The sequence below is a fragment of the Cebidichthys violaceus genome, unplaced genomic scaffold (assembly GCF_023349555.1).
Source record: "Cebidichthys violaceus isolate CVI_PGR_0920_01 unplaced genomic scaffold, fCebVio1.0.p SCAF_13, whole genome shotgun sequence".
NCBI classification, from domain to species: domain Eukaryota; kingdom Metazoa; phylum Chordata; class Actinopteri; order Perciformes; family Stichaeidae; genus Cebidichthys; species Cebidichthys violaceus.
Window position 1 is genome coordinate 9,203,515 of NW_027176296.1, and position 23,931 is coordinate 9,227,445.

At 39.8% G+C, this 23,931-nt stretch overlaps 1 protein-coding gene across 3 annotated transcripts in view; it reads left to right on the forward strand.

The window, feature by feature from the left end:
- tie1 (tyrosine kinase with immunoglobulin-like and EGF-like domains 1) overlaps positions 1–23,608 on the forward strand; it is a 33,866-nt gene extending 10,258 nt beyond the window's left edge. Inside the window, exons 1-24 of one of the 3 annotated variants that reach the window (XM_068707672.1) lie at positions 5,600–5,902; positions 6,982–7,278; positions 7,423–7,533; positions 7,706–7,861; positions 9,113–9,244; positions 9,998–10,138; positions 10,267–10,395; positions 10,947–11,092; positions 11,894–12,038; positions 12,187–12,345; positions 12,669–12,809; positions 14,342–14,644; positions 15,186–15,476; positions 15,868–16,061; positions 16,201–16,347; positions 16,457–16,520; positions 16,665–16,775; positions 19,295–19,485; positions 19,706–19,819; positions 20,489–20,559; positions 21,518–21,558; positions 21,734–21,830; positions 21,918–22,017; positions 22,558–23,608. In XM_068707672.1, coding sequence (XP_068563773.1) covers positions 5,839–5,902; positions 6,982–7,278; positions 7,423–7,533; positions 7,706–7,861; positions 9,113–9,244; positions 9,998–10,138; positions 10,267–10,395; positions 10,947–11,092; positions 11,894–12,038; positions 12,187–12,345; positions 12,669–12,809; positions 14,342–14,644; positions 15,186–15,476; positions 15,868–16,061; positions 16,201–16,347; positions 16,457–16,520; positions 16,665–16,775; positions 19,295–19,485; positions 19,706–19,819; positions 20,489–20,559; positions 21,518–21,558; positions 21,734–21,830; positions 21,918–22,017; positions 22,558–22,629 — 3,417 coding nt within the window. In that variant the 5' untranslated portion in view covers positions 5,600–5,838 and the 3' untranslated portion in view covers positions 22,630–23,608. Of the gene's footprint in view, positions 1–5,599; positions 5,903–6,981; positions 7,279–7,422; positions 7,534–7,705; positions 7,862–9,112; positions 9,245–9,997; positions 10,139–10,266; positions 10,396–10,946; positions 11,093–11,893; positions 12,039–12,186; positions 12,346–12,668; positions 12,810–14,341; positions 14,645–15,185; positions 15,477–15,867; positions 16,062–16,200; positions 16,348–16,456; positions 16,521–16,664; positions 16,776–19,294; positions 19,486–19,705; positions 19,820–20,488; positions 20,560–21,517; positions 21,559–21,733; positions 21,831–21,917; positions 22,018–22,557 lie in introns of those variants that run through there. The other 2 variants (XM_068707673.1, XM_068707674.1) reach the window with 2 other exon arrangements.
- Positions 23,609–23,931: the final 323 nt, after the last annotated feature.

Here is a 23,931-nt window from a genome sequence, read left to right on the forward strand (position 1 = left end):
GCTCTGCATCTGGTGATGGACCCAGATCACCACATCCCCATTCTCAGTGCCCCAGCCTCACCCCAGGAGGCAGATTGGGAGACTAGAGGTTGGTGAGGGGGGGCATATTGTTTTTTCCAGTGTGGGACTGAATGTGAATGGACAGGAAGAGAAAGTTGAGGAACATGTTACTTCACCCCGATTACATTTGTGTGTACCATAAGTCTGTTGAAGAGAAGAGTTCAAGAAAATCTATAAAGAAATAGACAGAGCTAAATGTAACACAAATCAGCAGGTATACAGTATTGGATGGTTAAGTGATAAACTTAATAAAACTATTCACTGTTATGGCTAAAACAAATTGTTAGCTTTATATGTTTATATGAAACTGCATGGTTTGAAGTGCGGTTATTGATTTATATACTGTCATTGGTACACATTGTCATACAAGTACACTCGTCTATTATTCACCCAGGGATTCATCCACGATCTTAGTCCTTATATACGGACACAAATGTCATTTGCCAGAAACACCAGTAACTGTTTTACATGATTTCAAGGTCAAAGTTCAACACTGTAGGGTTTAAATACGTCCATCAACATACTGTTAGGTCAGCATTATTTAAGCAATTAAAATTTCAAAGAGAACTATGATGATTGTTTATAACAAGTTCCTAAAGTTTGGGAACTTGCAAATCACCAATTTAAAAGAAAATTGATGTCTTCTTTTTAAACCTTCTATACTTCTTTCCCTGAAAACCCTTCCTGAGTGGCTAGACTGTCGCTGCATATTTCAACAGGTGCTTGTCTACATTTTCTTTCCTTTAACAATTTTTGACACTTGCTGTCTATATCTGTATGATATCAATCTGTCCATTGGTTATGTTATCAACAGAAATATCAGAATATTTGGATGCTAATACCATCTCTGCTAACTGGAATTTAATCAACATTATGGCTTGAGTTGACCATGAAATTGAGCATGTGTGTGTGTAGTATAGAGGTGAGGGATTATGAATGTGTATATACCTACAAGTACATGTTCATATTTATATCATCTAGCGTTATATCATCTTACAAAGATAAGATGATATGGCACGTAGTCCACAACTCCCACTGTATCTCATCAACCGTGCGCATCCTGCTGCTCACCCTGTGACCATGCTGACGTTGTATATTCTTGTCCATTGTCAAATCATTTCCGGGTATTCCATGTGTTGATCCATCTATTGGCGACATGCTCCTTTTAGGGTTGCTTTAATGGAAGTTCTTCTTTGTGAGAAAGTAGGCCTATACAGTGGAAAGTGACCTATGGGAGAGAAAAGGAAGCAACATGCGACAAAGGTTGGGAACCATTTGTCATGCTTTGGTCAATGAGGTGGTTCAATATCCTAATTCATTATTTTTGTGCTGCATCTCCCAAATGTGTTTCATGCCTGTAAAATATTTGCATTCATCTTTTTGATTACATTTGAGTCAGAAATCAGCAAAACGTCATATCTAAACTAAAGACTACAGCCATGCAATGCCATCTGCTCTGTGAAGCTGTATCTAGGCACAGCAGTCAGCATGCTAACATGTACACAATGGCATTAGGTTAACATGCTGATATTTAGGTGTAATGTTCACCATCTTAGTATTGTTAGTTAAGTTGGTTTCATGCTTAAATTAGCACTAAACCTACTTTGTGTACAGCTGTTGACGGAAATGTCATTCGTTTTGTAGGTATTTGGTCATAAACCAAAGTATTAGAGAAATAGGAATTCAAAACTAATAATGGTGCTAGATGAACAAATCAACAAATACTTTACAATTCATCCTGAGGGAGACATAAATATATGTACCAAATTTCATGACAATCCATCCGATAATTGTTGAGAAATTTTACTTAAACTGCAAATATCAACCTCAGGGTGCCGCTAGAGAAGAAGTCCGGTCAGTGGACCACCAAAGTCATTGGGATTTATCCACTGGTCACCAGGGATATCAAATTTCATGGCAATCCATTTAGTATTTGTTGAGATACTTTTAGTCTGGACCAAAGTGAAAAACACACATCTAAACATTGCAATCCCCCGAGAGCCTCACCTAGCATGGCTAAAACTGTGCATAGTTGTAATAAAGACATTGATTCTGGCATGGACCATATTCACAATGTGCCAGCAACAGCTGGGAACTGGGGTCATTCTCAATCCCCTACAAACAGCACTCAACTCATTACCAACTTGTTCTGACTCCCAATGTGTCAAATATTGCTGCTTGGTCAGTATTATTTGACGCGTTGGGGTGAGAACGTGTTTGTATTACGTAGTGGCTACAGTCAGAAATGCAGGTCATTGGCCCAACTCCAGTGGAAAATGGAGCTTGGAAGATAGTGTGGCAGTTTGCCACCATGTAGTGTTGGAAATCTCCTTGCTTTTAAAAACACATTCAGAACCTTCATAGACATAATACTGTAATTATCAAGGCTTTAGAGCACTTTGTCTTTGCGGAAATCCCACTTTCTAAGATGGGGTTCTTTAACTACCAAAAATGCTCACACACATAATGTCTCAAAATCTGTGTCTGTATCTATGTGTCTTTCATCATCTTTACCCTATCGCTTAAAACACGTTCCTCTCTCACACACACACACACACACACACACACACACACAGACATTCACACTCTCAAGCAAACACTTACACATGATTTGTGTCTTTCATGGTCTCCATGATCCTTGGGAAGGGTTCCTTTATCAGACAACATGAGGTATGTTGGGATAGAGGAGGTCAGGGGTTTGTAAGTGCAGTTTGGGAGGAATTGAGGGGGGAATTAAGGGGCCTAAGAGGTGTGAGTGACACCCTTGCTTAGGCTCCCAGGGCCCAGCAGGATCAGTGCGTGTGGAGCCGGGCCAGATCGCCACACAATGAGAGGAAATGGGAATTTAATACAAACTTTCTCACAAAGTCTCAGAGACCTCCCGCCTCTGTTGCCAGTCTCACTTCCAGACACCCCCAGCTTTGCCATCACCACCTCCACTACAACCACAACTAAAACATACTTGGGAGCGTGCTGCTGTAACATTTTGACACAATTTAGGTGATATTTCCCAACAATGACTTTTCAAAATGGAATTTGTGAATAATGATGCTCAAGAATAGGAACCAAAAATATTCCAGACAAGCTTAGACACAAGGTGTTCAATTTGAATACTATACATAGCTAGTTGGTTGCATGACCCAACCCATTTTCACCAAAATGTATGATAGCATTGTTTTTACATTAAATCATGGATTTATTTCATTGTTGCCTTGTTGTTACAGTATTTCAAAAGCAATCAAATATTTAAAACACATACACCTTTAAAAGGAACCCCATTTATGCTCTTTTGCCTTAAGCTTAAGAAACAGTACATTTTCTTTCTTTCTTTGATTATTTGCAGGGAAACAAGATTGTTCGAGATTGTTTTTTTGCACTGTTGTTATAACCGGGGAAGAAACATTGTGCTTTTTGAACTTGAAGCCAGGAGACACACTGAGCAGTGAGCTTTGCCTTTGTCTGATAATGTCATAAAGCAAGCACTGGTCACTTTAACAACAAACACAGTTCATAATTACTATAGGGCAACAAAGACTTTTGTATACAATGGCTAATGTCTGTGCAGAATAATTTCCTTTACTTATATACACATGCATGGGCACACACACAAAGTACTCTATATGCATACACTATAACGTTTCACATCAGTGCACCATCACATATGAATGCAGATGCTCATGCACATACATACACGCACTCACACAAAACCACCCCTGGTTTCTGGCTCCTGATAGTCTTAATGCAGCCAGAGCGTCTGTGTTGACCCAGCCTTTGGTCTTTTTCCTTTTGGCTTCCAATAGAGGCTCCACTAAGCTGTGTGGGCAGCATGCAGCACTTTTCAATAGTTTCTCTATTTGTACTCCTTCCTTTGCTCTCCTCCTCATTTGATTCCTTAAACTTTAATCACAGAGTCTACAACATTCTGCAAAACCTGCAATAATTCTATCAGAAAATTGCTTTAAATCTAGACTATAGTTTTAAAGTACAGTTTGTTGCTTGCATATAGTTTTATTGTAAACCGTTGGCTACACTGTACATAAGCATGTGCTGCAACCAGAACTGTGCAGTTAGCAGTCTGCTCTTGACAGTTCAGTTTCATTGTTCTCACTGTTAAGCCCATTCCTGTCAGTGGGAGTTTTTGAAGTGAGAGAGAAAATAAGATGGTCTTTTAAAAGAAATTGTTCTGGCTTCTGAGCTACACAGGTCACACTAACATTTTAAAGGGACAATATATACTGTATGTCTGAGCCAAGACCCTTTGTTTGCAAAGAGTCAAAATGTAAACACTGTGATTTGTAGACAAACAGCTCCAAGCTTGGGTGTACCCATTTAAGTTTCAATTTGATCTCTTTTTACCTCAGCTAATTGAACTAGCAGGGCGTGCCGTTTGATTATGGTTTTTAGTGTGTCTTTCATGCACTATTTGGCATTATTTTCTTTTTCATAATAGACACTAATGTGCTCATACTTTGCAAATAATTAGATTACTTTATTCTGTGTTATTATAATAATTAAGCATATAATACAATATTCTTTGCAGACCAAAGAAATCCATGTGAGCTCTTGAAATAAAAAACAGGATATCTTAAACAATAAGAAGTTGAGTCAACTTCAAGTCGATTGTCTGAAGCCGCAAGGAAATGTAAAGAAAACATCAAATCAGTCCACAGTTTTTGCAGAGAAAATGAGAAAAGGCGTGTGCAGTTTTTCCAAATGGATGTTTCAAAGTGAGACAGCGCAGCACTTTTCAAAGATTGGGCCAGAAATGGCAGAATAGACACAACAAGCATATTGTTCAAAATGTCCTGTGACTGACTGATTTTAACAGTGAGGGAAGAGGGGAGGCTGACCATAAAGGCTGCAAGGATTGTAACTAACTTATTGAAGTGAAAGAACAAAGCTGTTGCATTTGGCAAAACATAATACCCGCTGCTGCTGCATTTGATGTTCTACAGTATCTTAACAAAGAAAATCAGGACAGCAATAAAATACAATGTCAGCTAGAGGACATGGGGCATGCATAGTGTTGGCCGCACAAATTCATATATAAAGTATCAAGTAGTATAAAGTATTGTGGTCGAGTACACAATTATCAGCACGTAGCACTTTGATGGAATGCAGTCTTAAATTCTCCAAAAACGTATATCTTTAAATCTCTGTCTCACATGAGCAAAAATCCTTGTGCCACACGTTTTGCAACATGGAGTGTGCAATATGTTTCTTACAACACATAACTAAAATATTCCTGTGACAATTACAGAAATACAAAGAAATACAAACTAAATAATTATTATAATATTTTAGCCAAGATAGTTAATACTATCCTATCGAAAAATGGAGTATCATTTCACTGTTTAAATTGTGTAATATATTACAGAATCAATTGTGTATTGATTGCCAACCGTCGTTAGTATTGTATTAAAACATCAAGTGACAAAGTTTAAACTCATAAGCAACATTAATCGGATCGGGGAGGTCTGGAGCGCCAGCAGTCCTCCGCTGTCTGGTGACGCTCTTCCTTCCTTCCCCACCCAGAGAAAGCTGAGCTTTACCGAAGGTCCAACTCTGTGCTCATGGTGACGGGCCGTGCTACTATCTCTGAAAACTATACTGGACCACTGTAGTTATTGCCGAAGAGATTTTACACCTGAACCGGACGTCTGGTTGATTCGCCAAGTTATGCGTAAAAAGGCACACCACTCGTCGTGCCGCAGCGTCACCGTTTTGGATGTACATCTCTCCCCGTAAAAACGATTTAGTAACGACACCGTTTTCCTAATGAGGATTATAAATACCATGCGGATTTTGTGGGTGTTTGTATTGTGCTTCCTTGATTTATCAGGTGAGTGGGAACTTATTTTAAGGCTATTTGGGTCGCTCTTAAACGCAGCAAAAATATCAAAGTCGTCATTTATTTTCGTTACGTATATTGATAAATAACAATTCCCCACTTAAGTCTACACTAATTGCTTGTTTATTCATTTAATAATTCATTCAAGTCATAAATACCCTCAGAGTGTAGAGTGTGGATGTCTGAACCCTTTGGGAAAACAGGAGCTCATCCATGTTTCCTGTCATTGTTCTGTGGATCTGGGCTTAAATACCAGGGAGAAGGAATGCTGGACAAACTGACATTATTGGGTTTGGCCTTGTTTTCAAATAATCACATTCCTTTTTTTTGTTTTTGTACATGCAGGCAGTTTCTCAATCTCAGTTGTCAGTGTGTAAGATGTTGCAAGTCAAAGAGTCACTTTTATAATGGATACACTATGAGATTCAGAACATACTGGTTTTGTAGGCACTTTATGTGTTTAGATGGTTTGCAGCACGATTTTGTGTAAAACAAAACTGCTATGAAAACTGATATGTCATTAACTTCTTTTAATACACCTGTATTAAAAGAAGTTAATGACATATCAGAAACAACTTTTTACTTATTTGGTCTAGAACATGTTCCAAACTGATGTTATTAATTTTGAGCGAAATTTTATCTTAGAAACAGGATTATGTTGAATACTATAATTTCTATTGAAACCTGCATCCGATATTTTTATAAAATTGAGTTGAATAGTGCTAAATGAAGAGTGAACAGTAAAAAAAATCACTTTGTAGAGATGCTGAGACAGATGTGACTATGATTTCTGAACTGACTGAACGAGATATATATATACAGTATATATATATATTTTTTTTTTTGCACACCTGTTTTATGTTACACCTGCCATACAATAAAAAAGTGAGGCTATGGGTCTTCTTCTGAAATGGTCAAATTGTCCATTTATTTGCCTAAATAAGAGAAAATGCTTGTTGCTTAATCTCCTGACTCAAAAGGTTTGTGAATCGTAGTAGTCTCATAATCAAGTTATAAGCTTCTTATGACTCTAATAACTTCCCTATGTTTCAAACATAATGGTCCTGTAGATGCTGTGATCGACTTGACAATGATATCCACAGCGGAGGCCACCAATGTCAATCACTTCTCCATCACTTGTATCAATGGAGAGCGCAGCCCTGCCCAGGTTGAGCTGGATATCAAGAAAGACAATAAAATCCTCATATTCCCCAAGAAACCACATTTTAAAGTGTATAAGCCCAGGAACAAGGAGGCAGTGGCCAGAGACTTCCGTGATATGGATCATATTGGCATCTTCTACTGTGAATCCACTCAGGAAGTTCCCCCACTTGAGACGGCCACATTGATCAATAATTTTGGCAGAGGTGGGTTCAGAAGTTTTATGAGAGTTTTAACTGACCAAACAAACTATGACTGTATTATTTATCCTCTACAGTTTTCTTAACCATCCAGTTTGGATGGTTTGTCTAGTTTGGATCGTAACTGTGTGTATCTGTGTTTCTTTATAGCAAATTTTGTCCCAACTCACCTTACACTTACTGCTAACAAAGGAGAGACAGTTCACCTCAGCATGCAGCTATTTAGCTCCCAAAAGAGAGATGTTACCTGGAAGTACAATGGTAAGCCATCCTACACAACTCAAGAGAGACAGGATATTTGATGCGCAATAATAATAAGAAAAATAATTTACTCTCTTTCTATCGATTGCAAATAAGGATAGAAGACTACAGTACTTTTTTAACACATTGAAAATGATGGCCTCAATGTTGTTGTTTTTCGTGTTTCATGTAGGAAACTACTATTATATGACTCACTGGAATGACGTGATCAATCGTACAGCAGTACTCACTGTGGAGAATGCAGCTTTTGCCAATCAAGGCATCTACAGTGCCAGCTACGTGGGAGACATCCCCCTTCAAGGCGCGTGGATGAGGCTCATTGTCAGAGGTTTGTTGAATCCTGATATTCACAAGCTTGGAGTCAAAAACACATACACAGAAATTTGCACACATCAGGGTCAGATTGTGTCAAGTCTTTTTTTTTTCTTTCACAGCACACTCTTTTAAATATAGATTCATCATACAGTTCCTCACCTCACAAAAAGATCTGTAAATGAAAATTAAAAAGGAAGTTTTGCGGTGAGAGAAGAAGCTTAAATGGCCTTTATATTCAACATAAATGTCAATAAAAGCAGACAAGAGTGATAACGCCACAGAGACATTTGGGTTGTGTCTCAAAACAAATGAATTAATTAAAAAAGACTGATAAGTAAATCCTGAAAAGAAGACTCTAACACGCTAACAAGCACCTTACCACCCGTATAACCACGAATTGTTGTTTTTATACATACTTTTCTTTATGGATTAAACACGAGATATCTTGTTTCCAGTCTTTATGCTAAGCTAAGCTAACAAGCTTTTTTTTTATTGACGGACACATGAGAATGGTATCAAACTCTCAGCAAGAAGGCAAATAAACACATTTCCCCATATGTGAAAGTATACCTTTTTAACAGCAGCAAGTTGGTTTTGAGCTTAATGAATTAAAGCCTGGACATGAAATGTATTTCATTGAGACAGCATGTGTTAGTTTCATTTCCTGTACCTCAGTGTTGTAAAGAGACATCAGTACTATCAACACCATCTCCACCCTCCACCTGCTCTGCTTTGAGATTCCCCTCTTCCCTCCCTCTCTGTCCACCAGATGCAGTGGATTTTTTTCAGCTCATATTACTACATGATTCAATGTCTTTACTATTTTCTTAGATTTGTATCGTGAATATATAATCTAAACAGGCGGTCTGTGTTTAATTCAATTCAATTTCTTTTGTATAGCCCCAAATCTCAAATTTGCCTCAGAGGGCATTACAGTCTGTACAACATACGACATCCTCTGTCTCTGTCCTCGCAACAGGAAACAAAGGAAGAAACCTTAGGGAGAGCAACAGAACATCTGTCCAAAGTTCAATGCAAATCAGAAATCACATCTAAATGTCTGCATTCTCTAAGATTATCAATATCTGCACTCAGAAAATGATGCGAGGTTGAATAGACAGAAAGCTGAAACTAGAATTGTGCAGGCACATTAAAACAAACTGTTCACATATTGAAGGTGGACATAATATAATATGGATTTTGCACGTCACACTTTCAACATGTTGTATACTTTTTAAGGAAAGAAAACTTGTTTTCTCTGTAGATTGTCTCAGTAAGAAGTGGGGTCCTTACTGCGACAAGGACTGTCCAGAGTGTCTCAACGGCGGAGTTTGTCATGATGTTGACGGAGACTGTATCTGTCCTCCAGGATTCATGGGAACACGGTGTGAGACAGGTTTGTAGTGTACTTAATATGGTACAATACTGTATATACAGTATGTGTGTAAATGGTAGAGAGACACACTGCTAGAGAGTAAGAGAGAGAGAGAAGATGGGTATAACATCAGATTTGTTTTTACTGTTGTCAATAGCTAAATTCTAATGTCAGCATGCTTAGATGTTCTCAGTGACAATGCAAGCATGTTGATGATTAGCAGGTTTAATGCTTACCATGTTCACCACCGTATTTTAACTTGTAAACCATAAACAAAAGGTAATTATCTAACAATAATATAAAACATAACACTAATACTGGGTCAAAACAACCCATTGTCTTGGATTTGATTGGTGACCCAATGGTGTCATAGACATGGGTGCTAGGTTAAGTTCATCCACTATTGCGTCTGTGCTATATTGATCCAAATTGGGGTAAATTTTGACCCAATGATTTTATTGTGTGTGCGTGTGTTGAGCAGTTAAGTAAGGAGACTACATGTGAGGTACATTACATTTCAATGGCAGACATTAGATCAATATCACATCTACACAGCGTTTTGGTAAGGACTGTGCCTAAACAGCTTTTCTTATAACAGTGCAATCAAATATAACTATAAAAAATAAAATATTTGGGTTACAGATGAGTACACTGGCAGACTAGTTACTCTGTTCTCTGGGGTGTTTTGCAAGGCAGGTTGAGGCATGATATAGCAAATCTCAAGGAATTTAAATAAACACATTTGTGAATTTGTCTTTCTCTGATGGTTTGCAGCCTGCAGAGAAGGAATGTTTGGCCGAAACTGCCAGGAGTCATGTCGCTCCGAGCTGAACTGCAAGGGGCTTCGATTCTGCCTACCAGACCCTTATGGCTGCTCCTGCGCCAGCGGCTGGTTTGGGAGCCGCTGTGAGAGGGGTGAGCACTGCATCACTTAAGCTTGTTCCTGTATTTTTAATTAAACTAATATGCACATGTTTAATAACATGTTTTTACCCTTTTGTGTGTCACACCGTGCAGTATAGCTTTCTGTTTTCTATTTTCAGACTGCGATAATGACATGTATGGACCAGACTGCAGCCTGAGCTGTAAATGCCAGAATGGAGGAGTTTGCAACCGTTTCAGTGGATGCCAGTGTCCCACAGGGTGGAGAGGACAGAACTGTGAGAAGTCAGGTAGGTATCCTCACATCATATTTATCCCTCTTTTATTCAGTTTCTTCGTTTAGGTCTGGCTCCTCTGTGGAATGGTATTGACTACATTGCTACTATTTATATAATCTTTTGCCTCATCACTGCAAAGTATATTTCCATTCTCATTATCCTGCTCACCGAATACCACCACCTTCTTCCTCATCATGACAGCAATTATTTGTGAACATGCACAAGTTACAAAATGTATAAAACACAGTCGGATTACGTGCAGTTTAATTAATCCTTTTTACCAAAAAAGCTTGCTTCATCAGGGCTTATGACAAAACCCCAATGAAACCCTTTCCGATGAAATAGTTCAATTAAATTGCTTCTAATCCTTGAGTCCGCAACCATTTTGTTTCCTTATTTTGAAGTTTGGAAGCTTTAACTACTGTAGCTGTGGGCAGGCTTTATTTTCTAGGATATGAAGTTTTTGATGTACACTTGCTGCTTTTGCAAAAAAATATTTTTTCTCTGTCACTATCCACTTTGTCTTTTGTCAACCTCTGTTCCATGCCTCTCTCCATTTTCAGACCGGGCTCCCCAGATCTTGGATTTAGATAGTAATTTGGAGTGGAATCTGAACTCCAGCCCAAAGATCTTTTGTTCAGCTACAGGCAACCCTCTGCCCAGCCACAATAGCATTGAGCTGCGAAAGTTGGACAGCACTGTGCTCAAGGTAAAAAGACTCCTGCCAAGATGGCTTTCAGTAAGCCTGAATTAAAACAAAGCAAATGCACAGCTTGTATAAAGTTTAAGTCAAGCTAGTCAGGTAGAGATTACATACAAGGCCTCACATGGAGAGGGTGTTCTTGTACAGCGGTTCCCAAAGTGGTCAGGACGGGCTGTGGTTGCTGCAAGATTTATTATATTGGGCATTTTTCAATAATGTTTCACCATATTAGTAAAGTCAGAAACATCTACATTTCTGTTTGTGTACAGATTAATCATAAACAATGTTATTTACTGTAGCAAGCGTTAATGCTTGCTACAGTAATGCTGATAGGCATATCTTTTTTTTTGTATGCCTTGTGGAGAGCTAGGCTACCTGCTTCCCTGTCTTTTTGCTAAGCTAAGGTAATCACCTCCTGGTTCTAGCTCCATGCTTAACTGGTGCTGTGACTTTAATAATTTGTACTGCGCCTTTAAGATTGGGCTGATGATTACAAGGTTGAGTCAAGTTCAGAGGAAGTCAACAACACAATTGCCTGACCAGATAAGGCAATATCGCTTTACAGTGCAGCAGTTACCACGTGTTGCCTATAAGTGACATGTACAATTTCTTTGTTATTCGTTCTGTGTTTTTTTTCTTGATAATAGAAACATTCTGATATAGAGTTGTACCACCACTTCACACAGGAACAAAGAAAGTTCTCAGAGTTAGGACGTTCTTAGCAGCAGCAGAAATAGGCACAAGCAATGTAAATGTGGTTTTCATCATGCATTGCATTATACTGTATATTATGTGTTTTACTCTCAGGCTTCTCGGACTGTCATGGACTCAAATAAGAGTACAGCCCTGTTTGAAATCCCTCGTCTGACTGCTCAACAAGGGGGGTTGTGGGAGTGCAGGGTGTCCACTAATGGAGGCCAGGACTCCCGCAAGTTCAACCTCACCATTAAAGGTCTGTGCGTGTGGTTCCTTTTAAGAAATATGTGAACTAATAAACAGAGAGGAAAATCGATTGTTTGGTGACCATTTCCTGTGTGCAGGCAAATCACATGACAGCAACAAAGATCTACATTTTCAAATCTTTTCCTGTGTCTACTCAGAGCCCCCTGTTCCCACTACTGCTCCCAAACTGCTGGAAAAAAGGAGTAAGCAGCTGCTGGTGATGCCCGTGGACTCCCACAGAGGAGATGGCCCCATCGTCTCAACCAGGCTCCTTTACAAGCCTGTCGAGAACGGAAACTCGTGGTCCTCCATCATAGGTAGGATATCATTTAAAAGTAATACTACATAAATGGAAATACTGGCATTGACAAACCAAAATAAATAAAACGTATTTATAAGAAACACCCTAATCATGTTTGCTCTACAATGCACTGCAGGTTAACGATATTATACTCGGTTCAAGTGCCCTGCTGTTTCTTTCTCTCAACAACGTATCATATAACAAACAAAAATATGTGTAATTTTAAATGTCTATAATGTGTGTTTATTATACTATAGATGTATGTGTTAAGCTAAATGTTAAATAGATTACTCATACACTTTTATGTTAACAGCATTTCCTACATCCACATTCTTTCAGTTTATAGTGATAAAGAGCCGATCACGCTGATGAACCTGGAGCCTTCAACACGGTACTGTGTCCGTGTCCAGCTGAGTCGTCCTGGGGAAGGCGGAGAGGGGGCCCGGGGGCCAGAAGCCATCATGGAGACTGATTGTCCTGGTAAGACCCACCGATAACTGGGATCACATACATACTGAACATAAGTATATTTATCTGGAAATCTTGCTTGTGAACAAATGTCTACAGTCTGAACCACAGAACTTCAGCAAGCACAATTATCTTATGTCTGGTTAGACTAATAGTGCTTTTCCCAGACATTAAGTCACCAGTTGTCTTTTCCCCAGTGAGCAAATCTGTCCGGATGACTCGAGTAAGGGACAAAAGATACCAATGGACTGAAATGATCTGTGGGCACTTCTTTGCTAAAAATAAAATGAAGTCCCTATGGGATCACAACTACAATAACAAAAAGCAAACATTTGTCATCAGTCAGCTAGGAATCACAAAATGAATCAAGAAAAGCAAGAAACTGCTTTCAAGGCAGAGTCAATGATTTAATTCCTCAATGGTGTAGAGGGAGAGAGCATATCCGAGTGTGAGCACAGAAAAGATCAAGGAAACTAGCTGAAATGGAAAAGTGATTGTTATGGATTGTTATAGTTTCAAAGTTCTGTTGAGTTTGACCCTTTGGCCATATGTAGTTAGATCCATGTGTGAAATGGACAAATTGTATTTGTTACAAGGTAACATTGTTCTCTTACACAAGCACAAACTATTTGTTTGACTTGTATGCCTTTGGGAAGTACCACAGAACAGTTTAAGATTATGCAAAATGGAGTGAGAAGTCATATTTAAAATGGCATATGATTCATTCATTTTCTCAAGCCACTTGATTACATTACAGGTTGCTGTGGCCTGCAGTATACTGTACAATTGGCCAAAATGCAAATATACACCCAATGCAAGTTGTAGGTTCATCACAGAGCCTACAGTGTCCCAATTCCATTACTACAAACTAATTGTATACAGTATAGACTAATCTTTATATGGTACTATATCTTTTTTGTAGTTGGTATACACAAAATCTAATTTTTTTATGTTTTATGTTTCATTCCAAAAGGAAATAATAAAATACTTGTGCAGTTTGAGATCAGTCACCTTTTCAAGCTGTGAGCTCTTCAGTTTCCTTTGTGCAATGCATTGTGGGAGAATAGTGTATATTCCTATACACTTACAGCACACTCAAAAAGCAAGGATTTTAGTTTGTGTATTGACTGTTTTGAGTGTCCTTTATCGTGTAACTTTTCCCAGGTGAACACAAAACCTGCTTAGAATTAGTATGTAGTTTGGATTTGGGGCAAAGTCATGCAAACACATTAAGATCTCCAATCAAACTGCATGTCTTTGGACTTTTGGGGGAAACCAGAGCACCTTTACAAAACCCACATGAACCATGGGTGTAACTTCATAAAGGATGGGGCCATATATTTAAAGCTAGTCCTTCTTGTTGTGAGCCAACAGTCCTAACTCCTGTACGACAGCCACTTGATATATAAATTGAGGTAATCGTCCACTTCACTTCGAAATACTTTACCTGTCCCTCAAGGGGCAATTTTAGGGAACCGTGACTAAAATAATGAGAGAAATTCTCAAGGAGCTGTCAGCTCATACTGTGTTCTCTGTCGCTGCAGAGCCCACAGTTCAACCTGAGATTGACATCAGCTCGGTGGAAGGCCGCAATGCCACTGTACGGTGGCGACTGCCCGCCAACAATGGCGTTAATGCTGGCACAGCCAGTGGCTTTTTAGTGCAGCTCTTCGGCCCTCCACCCTTCAGTGAGAAACTACTGGAGGAGACCACCCTGCTCACTGTGCTCTCCACAAAGTTCCACAACATGAAGTACCAGCAAGACTACACCGTGGTGGTGCACCTCATCAACTGTGGCAGCCTGGGACCGCCCTCTAAACCCTACCACTTCCGCATCAACAGCCAGGGTAACTAGAAACTCTGCTGTTAATAAGCTGCAAGGAAGGATCCTTCTGAATGTTGCAGAATTCTCAATGCAGTTGATAATGCATTTACAGGGGTTTGTGGCTAAACAAGAGGTCCAACACACTATATAGTGTGTTAAAGGCCCACTCGTATTTTGTTTTAATGGTAAATAAAACTTATAAAATATATGGGATGATAAGAGCTTCTTAAATGGAAAAGAGTATAGTTGGTGCTTGCTGGTTGCTTGGTGACTCTCTCCCTGCCCACAAACTTTAATTGAGTTGAGGATGAGTTTAGCAGCTGATAGGTAGGTGTTGAGGAATAATCCAGTTTAGTTAGCAATCAGTGGAGATCAACAAGTTAGAAAAAGATCAATCCAACAAAACTGCAATGAATGCGGTTTCACCCTTGTCTTTGGTATGAAAGCTTTCCCAGAGCACCAACGGGTAAAAGCCTGTGATTGTAACATACATTTTATTTAGAATATAGTTTTACAGAATCACTGTTGATTTCCCTAACTATAATAATCGCTGTGTGTCTCAGGTCCGTCATCCCCACGCAACATCCAGGCCCTGCCCTTGTCCATGTCGGCCATCCAGGTGAGATGGCAGCCCCCTGAAGATCCCAATGGAGGCATCATCAAATACATCATAGAGTACCAACCAGTTGGCCAAGGGAAGCCGCACCCTTGGGTGGACACAGACGATGGAAACAAGACCACCAAAGATGTGACAGCACTCAACGGCAGCACGCTCTACCAGTTCAGAGTGAGGGCTTTCTCCAAAGTGCCGGGAGAGTGGAGCAAGATTGTTCAGGCGATGACACAAGGGGATGGTGAGTAGGAAGTTATTGTCTCCTTATCCACCATTACACATGTGGATAATGTGGATTGAAGTACTGGATTACCAGAGTGAATGAATAATCCAGTGTACTGACCTAAATCAAGTAGCTTCTTGGACATTTGTTTCCTCAATCAATCAAGCTAAAAGTATCTCTCAGTGGAACATTTCTGCACTACTGTACTTGTGGCTAATATTGGGCTTTTCCCAGGTGGCGTTGAACGAGACCACCCACACAGGGGAGGGTTCTACTTGGAATAAAAATACATAGACAGTCTATTTATCTTCACTGTCTGAAAATCATCTCCATCTCCCTATTTGGTTTTTCTCTCCATCTTCCATCCTGCCCCTCTGTCCCTCTCTATCTCTTTCACTGCCAAAAAAAGGCCTTCAGAGTTTAACCCCGACCACCCAGGGTGTGGCTGGGAGGCCTGTTGGGGAAAGTTACCAGCTGTTGGTGGCAGTGGTGGGCTCGGTAACTGTCACCTGTGTAACTATCCTGCTGGCACTGTTGGCTCTCTTCTTCATCCGCAAGACGCTGCTCAACCGTCGGCGCACGTTCACCTACCAGTCTGGATCGGTATGGATCCAAATTTTGAGTTTTGGTTGACATTGCATCTGATCTGACAAAGCTTAAATGTATTTTGAGAAAAGCCTACTTTCAAGAACTTTGATATGTTTGTATTTATTGCAGAGCTTAAGACTGTTTATTCCCCCAGGGTGAGGAGACTATTCTGCAGTTTAACTCAGGAACTCTGACCCTGACACGGAGGCCCAAACCGACACCAGAGCCCCTAACATATCCAATCCTGGAGTGGGAAGACATAAAGTTTGAAGATGTCATCGGAGAGGGCAACTTTGGCCAGGTCTTTAAGCTCTTAATGTACTTTCTGAATGTTTCAAATCTTTCTCCTCTGGCTGACATCCTTTATTCACTTGGGTAAACATTTAAGCTAACAACAGTCTCAAAACCAGGTAATCAAAGCCATGATCAAGAAGGATGGCAACAAAATGAGCGCAGCCATCAAGATGCTGAAAGGTAACTTTGGCACACATTCATGCAAGCAATCTCAAACATATCGAGATATTGCACATGCATCACACACAAAAACACACCGAAGCCACTTAAGCTGCTTTGCTTGCACTTCGTCTAATGATGCTTTTCGTGCTGATCGTCCTGCAGAGTTTGCCTCAGAGAATGACCACCGAGACTTTGCAGGGGAGCTGGAGGTGCTGTGTAAACTAGGCCAGCATCCCAACATCATCAACCTGATAGGAGCCTGTGAGAACAGAGGTGAGTGAGCAACACCTAGTGGCTTTTATGGATATTGATGAGCTTTCGAGTTATGGCTTTTGAAGAAATACCGATGGTTATGATGACTAGGCTGTTAAGAAGACTGTAAGATGAAGACTGTATGTGTGTTACCTTAACTTGCTTATCTGGTGTATAGACCTTACAAGTTATGTGAAATATATATTCCTTTTTCATTTGGTGGACACTGTCCACATTTTACTGGCGGGCTGTATGACGAGATTCAATATATCTATGTAGTATATGCAGTATTGAAATGATGTAATATGCTGCAGCAGAAACCAGTTATGGTATAACCTTGTTAATAATCATGACCCAATTCAAGGTCCACTTACAAGCTTTATCTGGAGCATTCAACCATAACACACAGTCTTTATCTGTGGGTGGAGTTTGTTCATTTAGTATGGAGATGATCCATTGTGATTTATATGTGAGCTCAGTGTGATGACTTCTTCTATAGCACTTTAAACTACGTCTTGCCTGATGTGTATATTATTAAAATATTGGATTAAGTATTGCTAAATATATTTGGAGACTTTCCAATCTAAATTCATTTGCCAATACATTTTTATTCAAAAGCTGTCAGTATTGATTTTTCAAAGGACTGATTCATGCTGGTATACTAGTTGGTGTCTTGCAGACAATATCCTGACCAAATCCTACTTCGACTAATTGTACCCCTGTATGTAGTACTGTAAAAAAAGTGGTTTAATTCTTCTTGCTTGAGATCCAAACAGATACTCCTATCTGATCATCTGTTATCTGCACCTGGAAAGTACTAGAATGTGTCCAAGCTAAATAGTCCTTGCCTGCCAGAGGCATTTTGCACTTTTGCATCACATTTGTTTGATTTGTCCATGTGCTTCACAAGCACACTGCTGTGCCATGTATTTATGTATTTGTATAAGGTTTCCTTGGCCCCAGTTCTTACCATGGAGTGTCGGTTTCCCATAGCTAAAGCCCATGGCTTCTACATTGAATAATTTAATTGCTTTTGTTTGATCAAAGATTGGTAACATATGGGGGAGGAAGTGTAGTGTGGAAAGTACATCAGTGAGGACATTACAATACCAAATCAGCTTTGAAAAATAAACATTCTAATTCCGTGTGTCTCCCCACCGGTTTCACCTTCTCTCAGCACTTCAATCTACAGACCTTCACTCTACTGTGTTTACATCTGTTGTTTAACTCAGCTTCACCTCCATTATTCAGTGATAAGAGTACAACAATACATTGACTGTAATACCGCCTCCTAAACGAGAGTAATAAAACCTCATTCTTACCTATTGAAAAAGTTTAAAATGTCCAACAAATCCTTCATTCGTGTCATTTTCAGCAGTTTTGGTCTTCCATGATTCAGCGGTTTGTTTACATGCCTCCTTAATACATTTTTTATGATAATCATTTTTATGCAATTTGTAAATTGTAATCATTTAATACAACTTGAAAGGTTAACACAAACATATTCTATTTACAGTATGTAAAAGACTGGCATGGTGTTCAACCAGGCAACTGATTGTAAAATGGAGGAAAAGGGGAAGAAAGGATTGTTTTGGGGAAGAAGGGAGGGTGGAAAGCAGGCTGGAAGGTAAAGGTGGGAAAATAAAGAAGGAATGAGATGAATAAGAAAGACATGCGTTCAGGGGGTAATGTTTCTTTGACATACAATTTGCACGCGTTCTTCCTGTGCTGCCTCTGTGTTTGCTCAAGCTGTAAATATGTCTTTTATTGCAACAGAGAAAGTCACTGGCTTGGAGTGGTAGCACAAGCAGGTACTCAGATGCTGTTTTGGGCATTTTGGGAGGGTTTTTTTTGTTTCATGTTGAGCAAAGAAAATTATTTTGGAAAGATGTTGCTGCAGGAAACACAGCATGTCCCGATTACCATAATCTCTTGTAGCTGAGAAGGAACATGATTGTATTATGTTCTTTAACCAGTATGTCCATCACCCCGCTATTCTTTCCTTCAACATATGGTATTAACTAATTGTGTTGGAACTCTCTCTCTTCCTGATGAAATCAACATGAAACCCTTCCAACAAGCACAATTGCCTCATGACCCCTAGGAACTCTGGGTTTGGTGGGAAGCTGCCATCTATTAACAAAGCCTCAACCATCTGTTTGATCTCTCTGAGGATTTCATAAAAGGTCTGTTTTACTTCTGTCTGTGTCAAGACAGAACTGTTGAAGGCCAATCCCCTTACCAGCTGTAGCTGGGTCTGTTCCCGGCCTATTGCAGGGAGGCCATCCAAGCTCATAGTCAGAGTTTTTGGGGAGCTGAGCTTGTAGATGAAATGTTTATTAGCAGCAGCCTTAATTGTATAAATCCCCATGAGAATGAATTGTGATGTCAAATACATTACATGTTGCCACAAAGCGAGTGAATCTCATATCAAGATATCAAACATCATATAAAGGGACATATGGCACATTTATTAAGTGTCCACTATATTACAGGATAACCTCCTCTTCTTAATGTTACTCTGTCTCTGTGTTCTCCAGGTTACCTGTACATAGCCATCGAATACGCTCCCTATGGTAACCTTCTAGACTTCCTGAGGAAGAGTCGAGTGTTGGAGACCGATCCTGCCTTTGCCAAGGAGCATGGCACTGCTTCCACCCTCACCTCCCAGCAGCTGCTGCAGTTCGCAGTAGACGTGGCAACTGGGATGCACTATTTAAGTGACAAACAGGTAGGAGGTGAAAGAGTATATGTGTGTATAGCTGCTTGTTTATTATTGTGTGTGGATGGGGGCATTTTTCCATCCTCAGTTTTTGATGTCTCTCATAAAAGGCATTCATTTCAAACAAGCTGGATGACAGAGGATGTTGATGAAGTCATTGAATAACTAAATAAAAAAACATGTTAATTAAATAATGCCTCCTTTCTCTCCTACCCTCTCTTGGCACTAGTTCATCCACAGGGATTTGGCAGCCAGGAATGTTCTTGTAGGGGACAGCCTTGTGGCAAAGATAGCAGACTTTGGCCTGTCCCGGGGTGAGGAAGTTTACGTTAAGAAGACAATGGTGAGTGGCGTAGTCATACACAGTTGCACTTTTATTTTCAGAAAACAACCAACAGCCAGCAGAGGGCACTATAGTTGTTTTAGTCATTTTGTACTCAATGTATTTCAGTGGATTAATGTTATTGACCTCAGCTAAGAAGACTAATACCTTGCACAGATAAACTACAACAAGCGTTTACCAGTAGATATCTGACCATGATATAAATGTGTGACCCCACAGTGTTATATCTGTATCCTGTCAGTCAGTGTGTAGTCTTGTAGTTAATTCATTAATATGACATTTTGAAAAAGACTTAAGTGTTTAACTAACAACTTCTTTTGAAGATTTATTATTTATTGCTACTAAAATGTATTGAAAGCTTTTCACTGTTATCACATTAATTTAAAGAGCATCTGAAAGATTCTGATAATAGTGTGTAGTGATAGTACAGCAGTGAACTATATTGCCCTAATAGGCCATGGACTTGTACAGCACTTGATATGTTAACTGGATCTCCATCATCAACCTGTGGCACCAGAGTATTATATTATTAAATATATATTTTACTTCTTTATGTGTTCATGTTTCATATTTTATGTTTTAATATTCATAATCAGACTCTTCACATGTGTGAGCCAGTTGATATGTCAACATAGCAGGTTTTAAATAAATGTCTTGTTTTACTTTCAGGGGAGGCTGCCTGTGCGCTGGATGGCCATTGAGTCCCTGAACTACAGCGTGTATACGACCAAGAGTGATGTGTGAGTGTACAGTGTCAACTCATCAGTTCAACCAATCTCATTCCTGACTTTAGCTATTGCACTCACCTCAACAGGTGGAGTTTTCTTAAGGTAGTCAAAGATCACAATATTTGTCACGCCGGAGCTTCAATTACATACAAAATGCAAAACATATTTTGAGTGACATGGCAGGCTCATGAGGTTGCAAACAAATCCTCCCTCTGGTCACTGGTGGAGTGATAATAGTTGTGTAAGTGTTGTGTAACTGATAAGCACAAGCAGGAAGCCTTGGGTAAACCTTAGCAGACAGACTGAGACGTTGGTCTGTCAACTGGAGCCTATTTATACACAGTGGAGCACAAACATGAAGAGTGTAGGACAGCTAACGGAAGAAGTGTGAAGGCTGCTGTAGGGTCTTAGAGAGTTGTGAACATCAGTAAGAGAAACAGAGTGAAAGGGAGAGACAATGAACAAGATCTGAGACAGAGTGAGAAGAGAAAAAACAAAGACAAAGAAACAGACCAACCCCACAAGCAACAATTGTCTGCGCATATGATCTACCACACAGCATTGTGACATGCGAAACAAATGACACTTCTGATAAATTTGTGTCACTAATCAGATTGTAGTAAAGGTGGTTTCATGTTTGAGACACTCAGTGGGTTCTTGTCTATTTCCGCATTGATGTTGAGAAAAATCTGCATTATCATTAAATTCCTGAGCATATTTATTTATTTATTTAAATGTTTGAATGTTCAAGCTTTATAATGCATTACTTTTACTGGATTCGAAATATTTATTAATTTACTGTATATGTAGATTGGCAGGTATGCAATTATGCAGGTTTCTTTACATAGTTTTGACCTTATATCACATGTGATCATGTCAGTTAATCATTTTTTTCAGGTGTAACTCATAAAACTGCATTCTTCCCATGTTTACTTTACAAACATCTCTGGCCTTGCATTTTCTCTCCCAGGTGGTCTTTCGGTGTTCTCCTCTGGGAAATTGTAAGCTTAGGTAAGTAACCATACAGCCTGTGGTGGAAACATGATGGTGACAATCCTCAACATTGTTCAACCCACCATCAACATCAAAAAAACATTTTCTGTTCTTTCTTGTGTGTATGTGTGTGTGTGTGTGTGTGTGTGTGTGTGTGTGTGTGTGTGTGTGTGTGTGTGTGTGTGTGTGTTAGGTGGCACACCATATTGTGGGATGACATGCGCTGAGCTTTATGAAAAACTGCCACAAGGCTTCAGGATGGAGAAACCCAAAAACTGTGATGATGAGGTGTAAGTATTCAGCATTCAGCTAATAATTACCTTATCCTGTCTTTCCTCTGTTCTACCCTATTCATCAATGTCTATTTCGCTGTCCAGCTATGAGCTGATGAAACAGTGCTGGAGGGATCGGCCCTACGAGCGACCCCCCTTCTCTCAAGTTTCTGTCCAGCTCAACAGGATGCAGGAGGCCAGAAAGGTAATGCTGCATTCACACAGTAGGGAGAAAGGGAAGACTCGGAAAATGTTCTGTTGTTAATACTTAGGAGTGTAGTGGAGGGTAGCTATCTTGGAGGGAGCATCCCTCCAAGATAGCTACACCTAAAGTCATACAGACATTTGTATAATTTGTTAATGCCATTTTCATGGCATACTATAGTAATTACATTTTTTTATGGCGTACTAAACTATGAGGTATTTATGGAATTTTTATGATACACTACTATACTATGCCATTGTATGATTTACGGCATACTACAAATAGTCACATCAGATAATTAGAAATGAAGTCTCAAATAGCTAGTTTGTCAAGTCACATATAGGGTGTTACTGTTGGAACTTATTTACACTGACCTCTTGCAAATTGTAAGTTTGCAGGCATTTGGCACCAATTTATTGACATTTCTCTAGTTCTTCTCTCCGAGTGTGGTCTGTACACAATGACATGAACGGGTTATGAGGCTCCAGCATGATTATGTTTTAAACTTTTTAAACACAACAGCTTCTATACATCCTCCAGGCTTATGTGAACATGGCTCTTTTTGAGAACTTCACCTACGCTGGGATAGATGCCACAGCTGAGGAGGCCTGACTACCAGCCCCCCCAGACCCTAGCATGCCACGTAGCCCCAATAGGAAGTCCCGAGGATGGTCGCCACGTTACTGCAACCCCCCTGCCACTCAACGTCATGACAGGAGGACCAGGCGCTCTACCAAAGCCACCCAGCTATAGATGGAGAACTGTGAAAGGACACTGTGTGGAGGTATCATTAGGAGATGAAGAATATTGCTAGGCCTTGGATGGATAGATGTGATTGCTACCAACCTTTTGGGATACTGACCCCAATTACTACAAACCAGTCCCAGAAAAAAGACACAACATTGTACCTCTTACTGTTGCAAAAGTTACAATGCTGGACCCTTTTCTCTGACTGTTGAGGGGATGCAGCAAATAAGGAGCTATGTGACTTGTTAAAACACTACAGGGTCTGTGGGGTGTCGACATGTGACTTTATTTTCCCTCTATTGATCTAAATGGAGAAGGAATTATTTTTTTTATGAAGATGATATTCAAAGGACACAGTGTTAATCACAAATATTGAAGTTCTCAGACTGTTAGAAAGGGATAAAAGAAACATACATTGTAGCACTTAATTAAACCAGCCTCATTCATGCCATTGGTGTCTTTTACAGTTTGCCTATCACTGCCATGTGAATGTAACTACTACTGTATATATTTTGTCACAAGGCTGTATCAAAGCCTCTTATCCGAATGTAGTCAAAGATACAGGCCGACATAAATGCAACCATGGTAGATGCTCCATGTGTTGCATGCAAAGGTCCACCACAAGAGAAGTTGTTTTGAAAATGTTACTAATTCAGGGCAGATACACAGCTAGTCTGCCAGCTATCAACATTATAGTTTACCTTTAACACTATGCAACCTAACGCACTGTACGGTAATGTATCCATTGTATGAGAATGTACAGTATGTTTTCATTAACTGGTTCCTTGAATAAAGGTTTTGTGTGGTGACTGGACTCATCACCACATTGGTAGCTGTTCTATTAGCATAAGTCCAGTTTTTAGTTATAAACTGCAGTTTCTGTGACACTGAGGATGTTGACAAATGTTAGCAAAGATTATTATGTTTTTGTTGTTGTTGTCGCTTGCCTGCTCAGAAGTGAGCAATGATGGGAAACCACAGGTCAGGCTGCTGGGGGCCAAAGGATCCTTTCAGAGTTCAGGAACACTGATACCCCTGCTGCTCTGAGCTGATCTGTCACTGGGTTTCCTTCACTAACCAACCGCAGGCACATAACTGTCTGTCAAACATGGTCTCAGTGGGCCAGCTTCCTGAGGACTCCCACACAAAGACAAGACCATACAACAA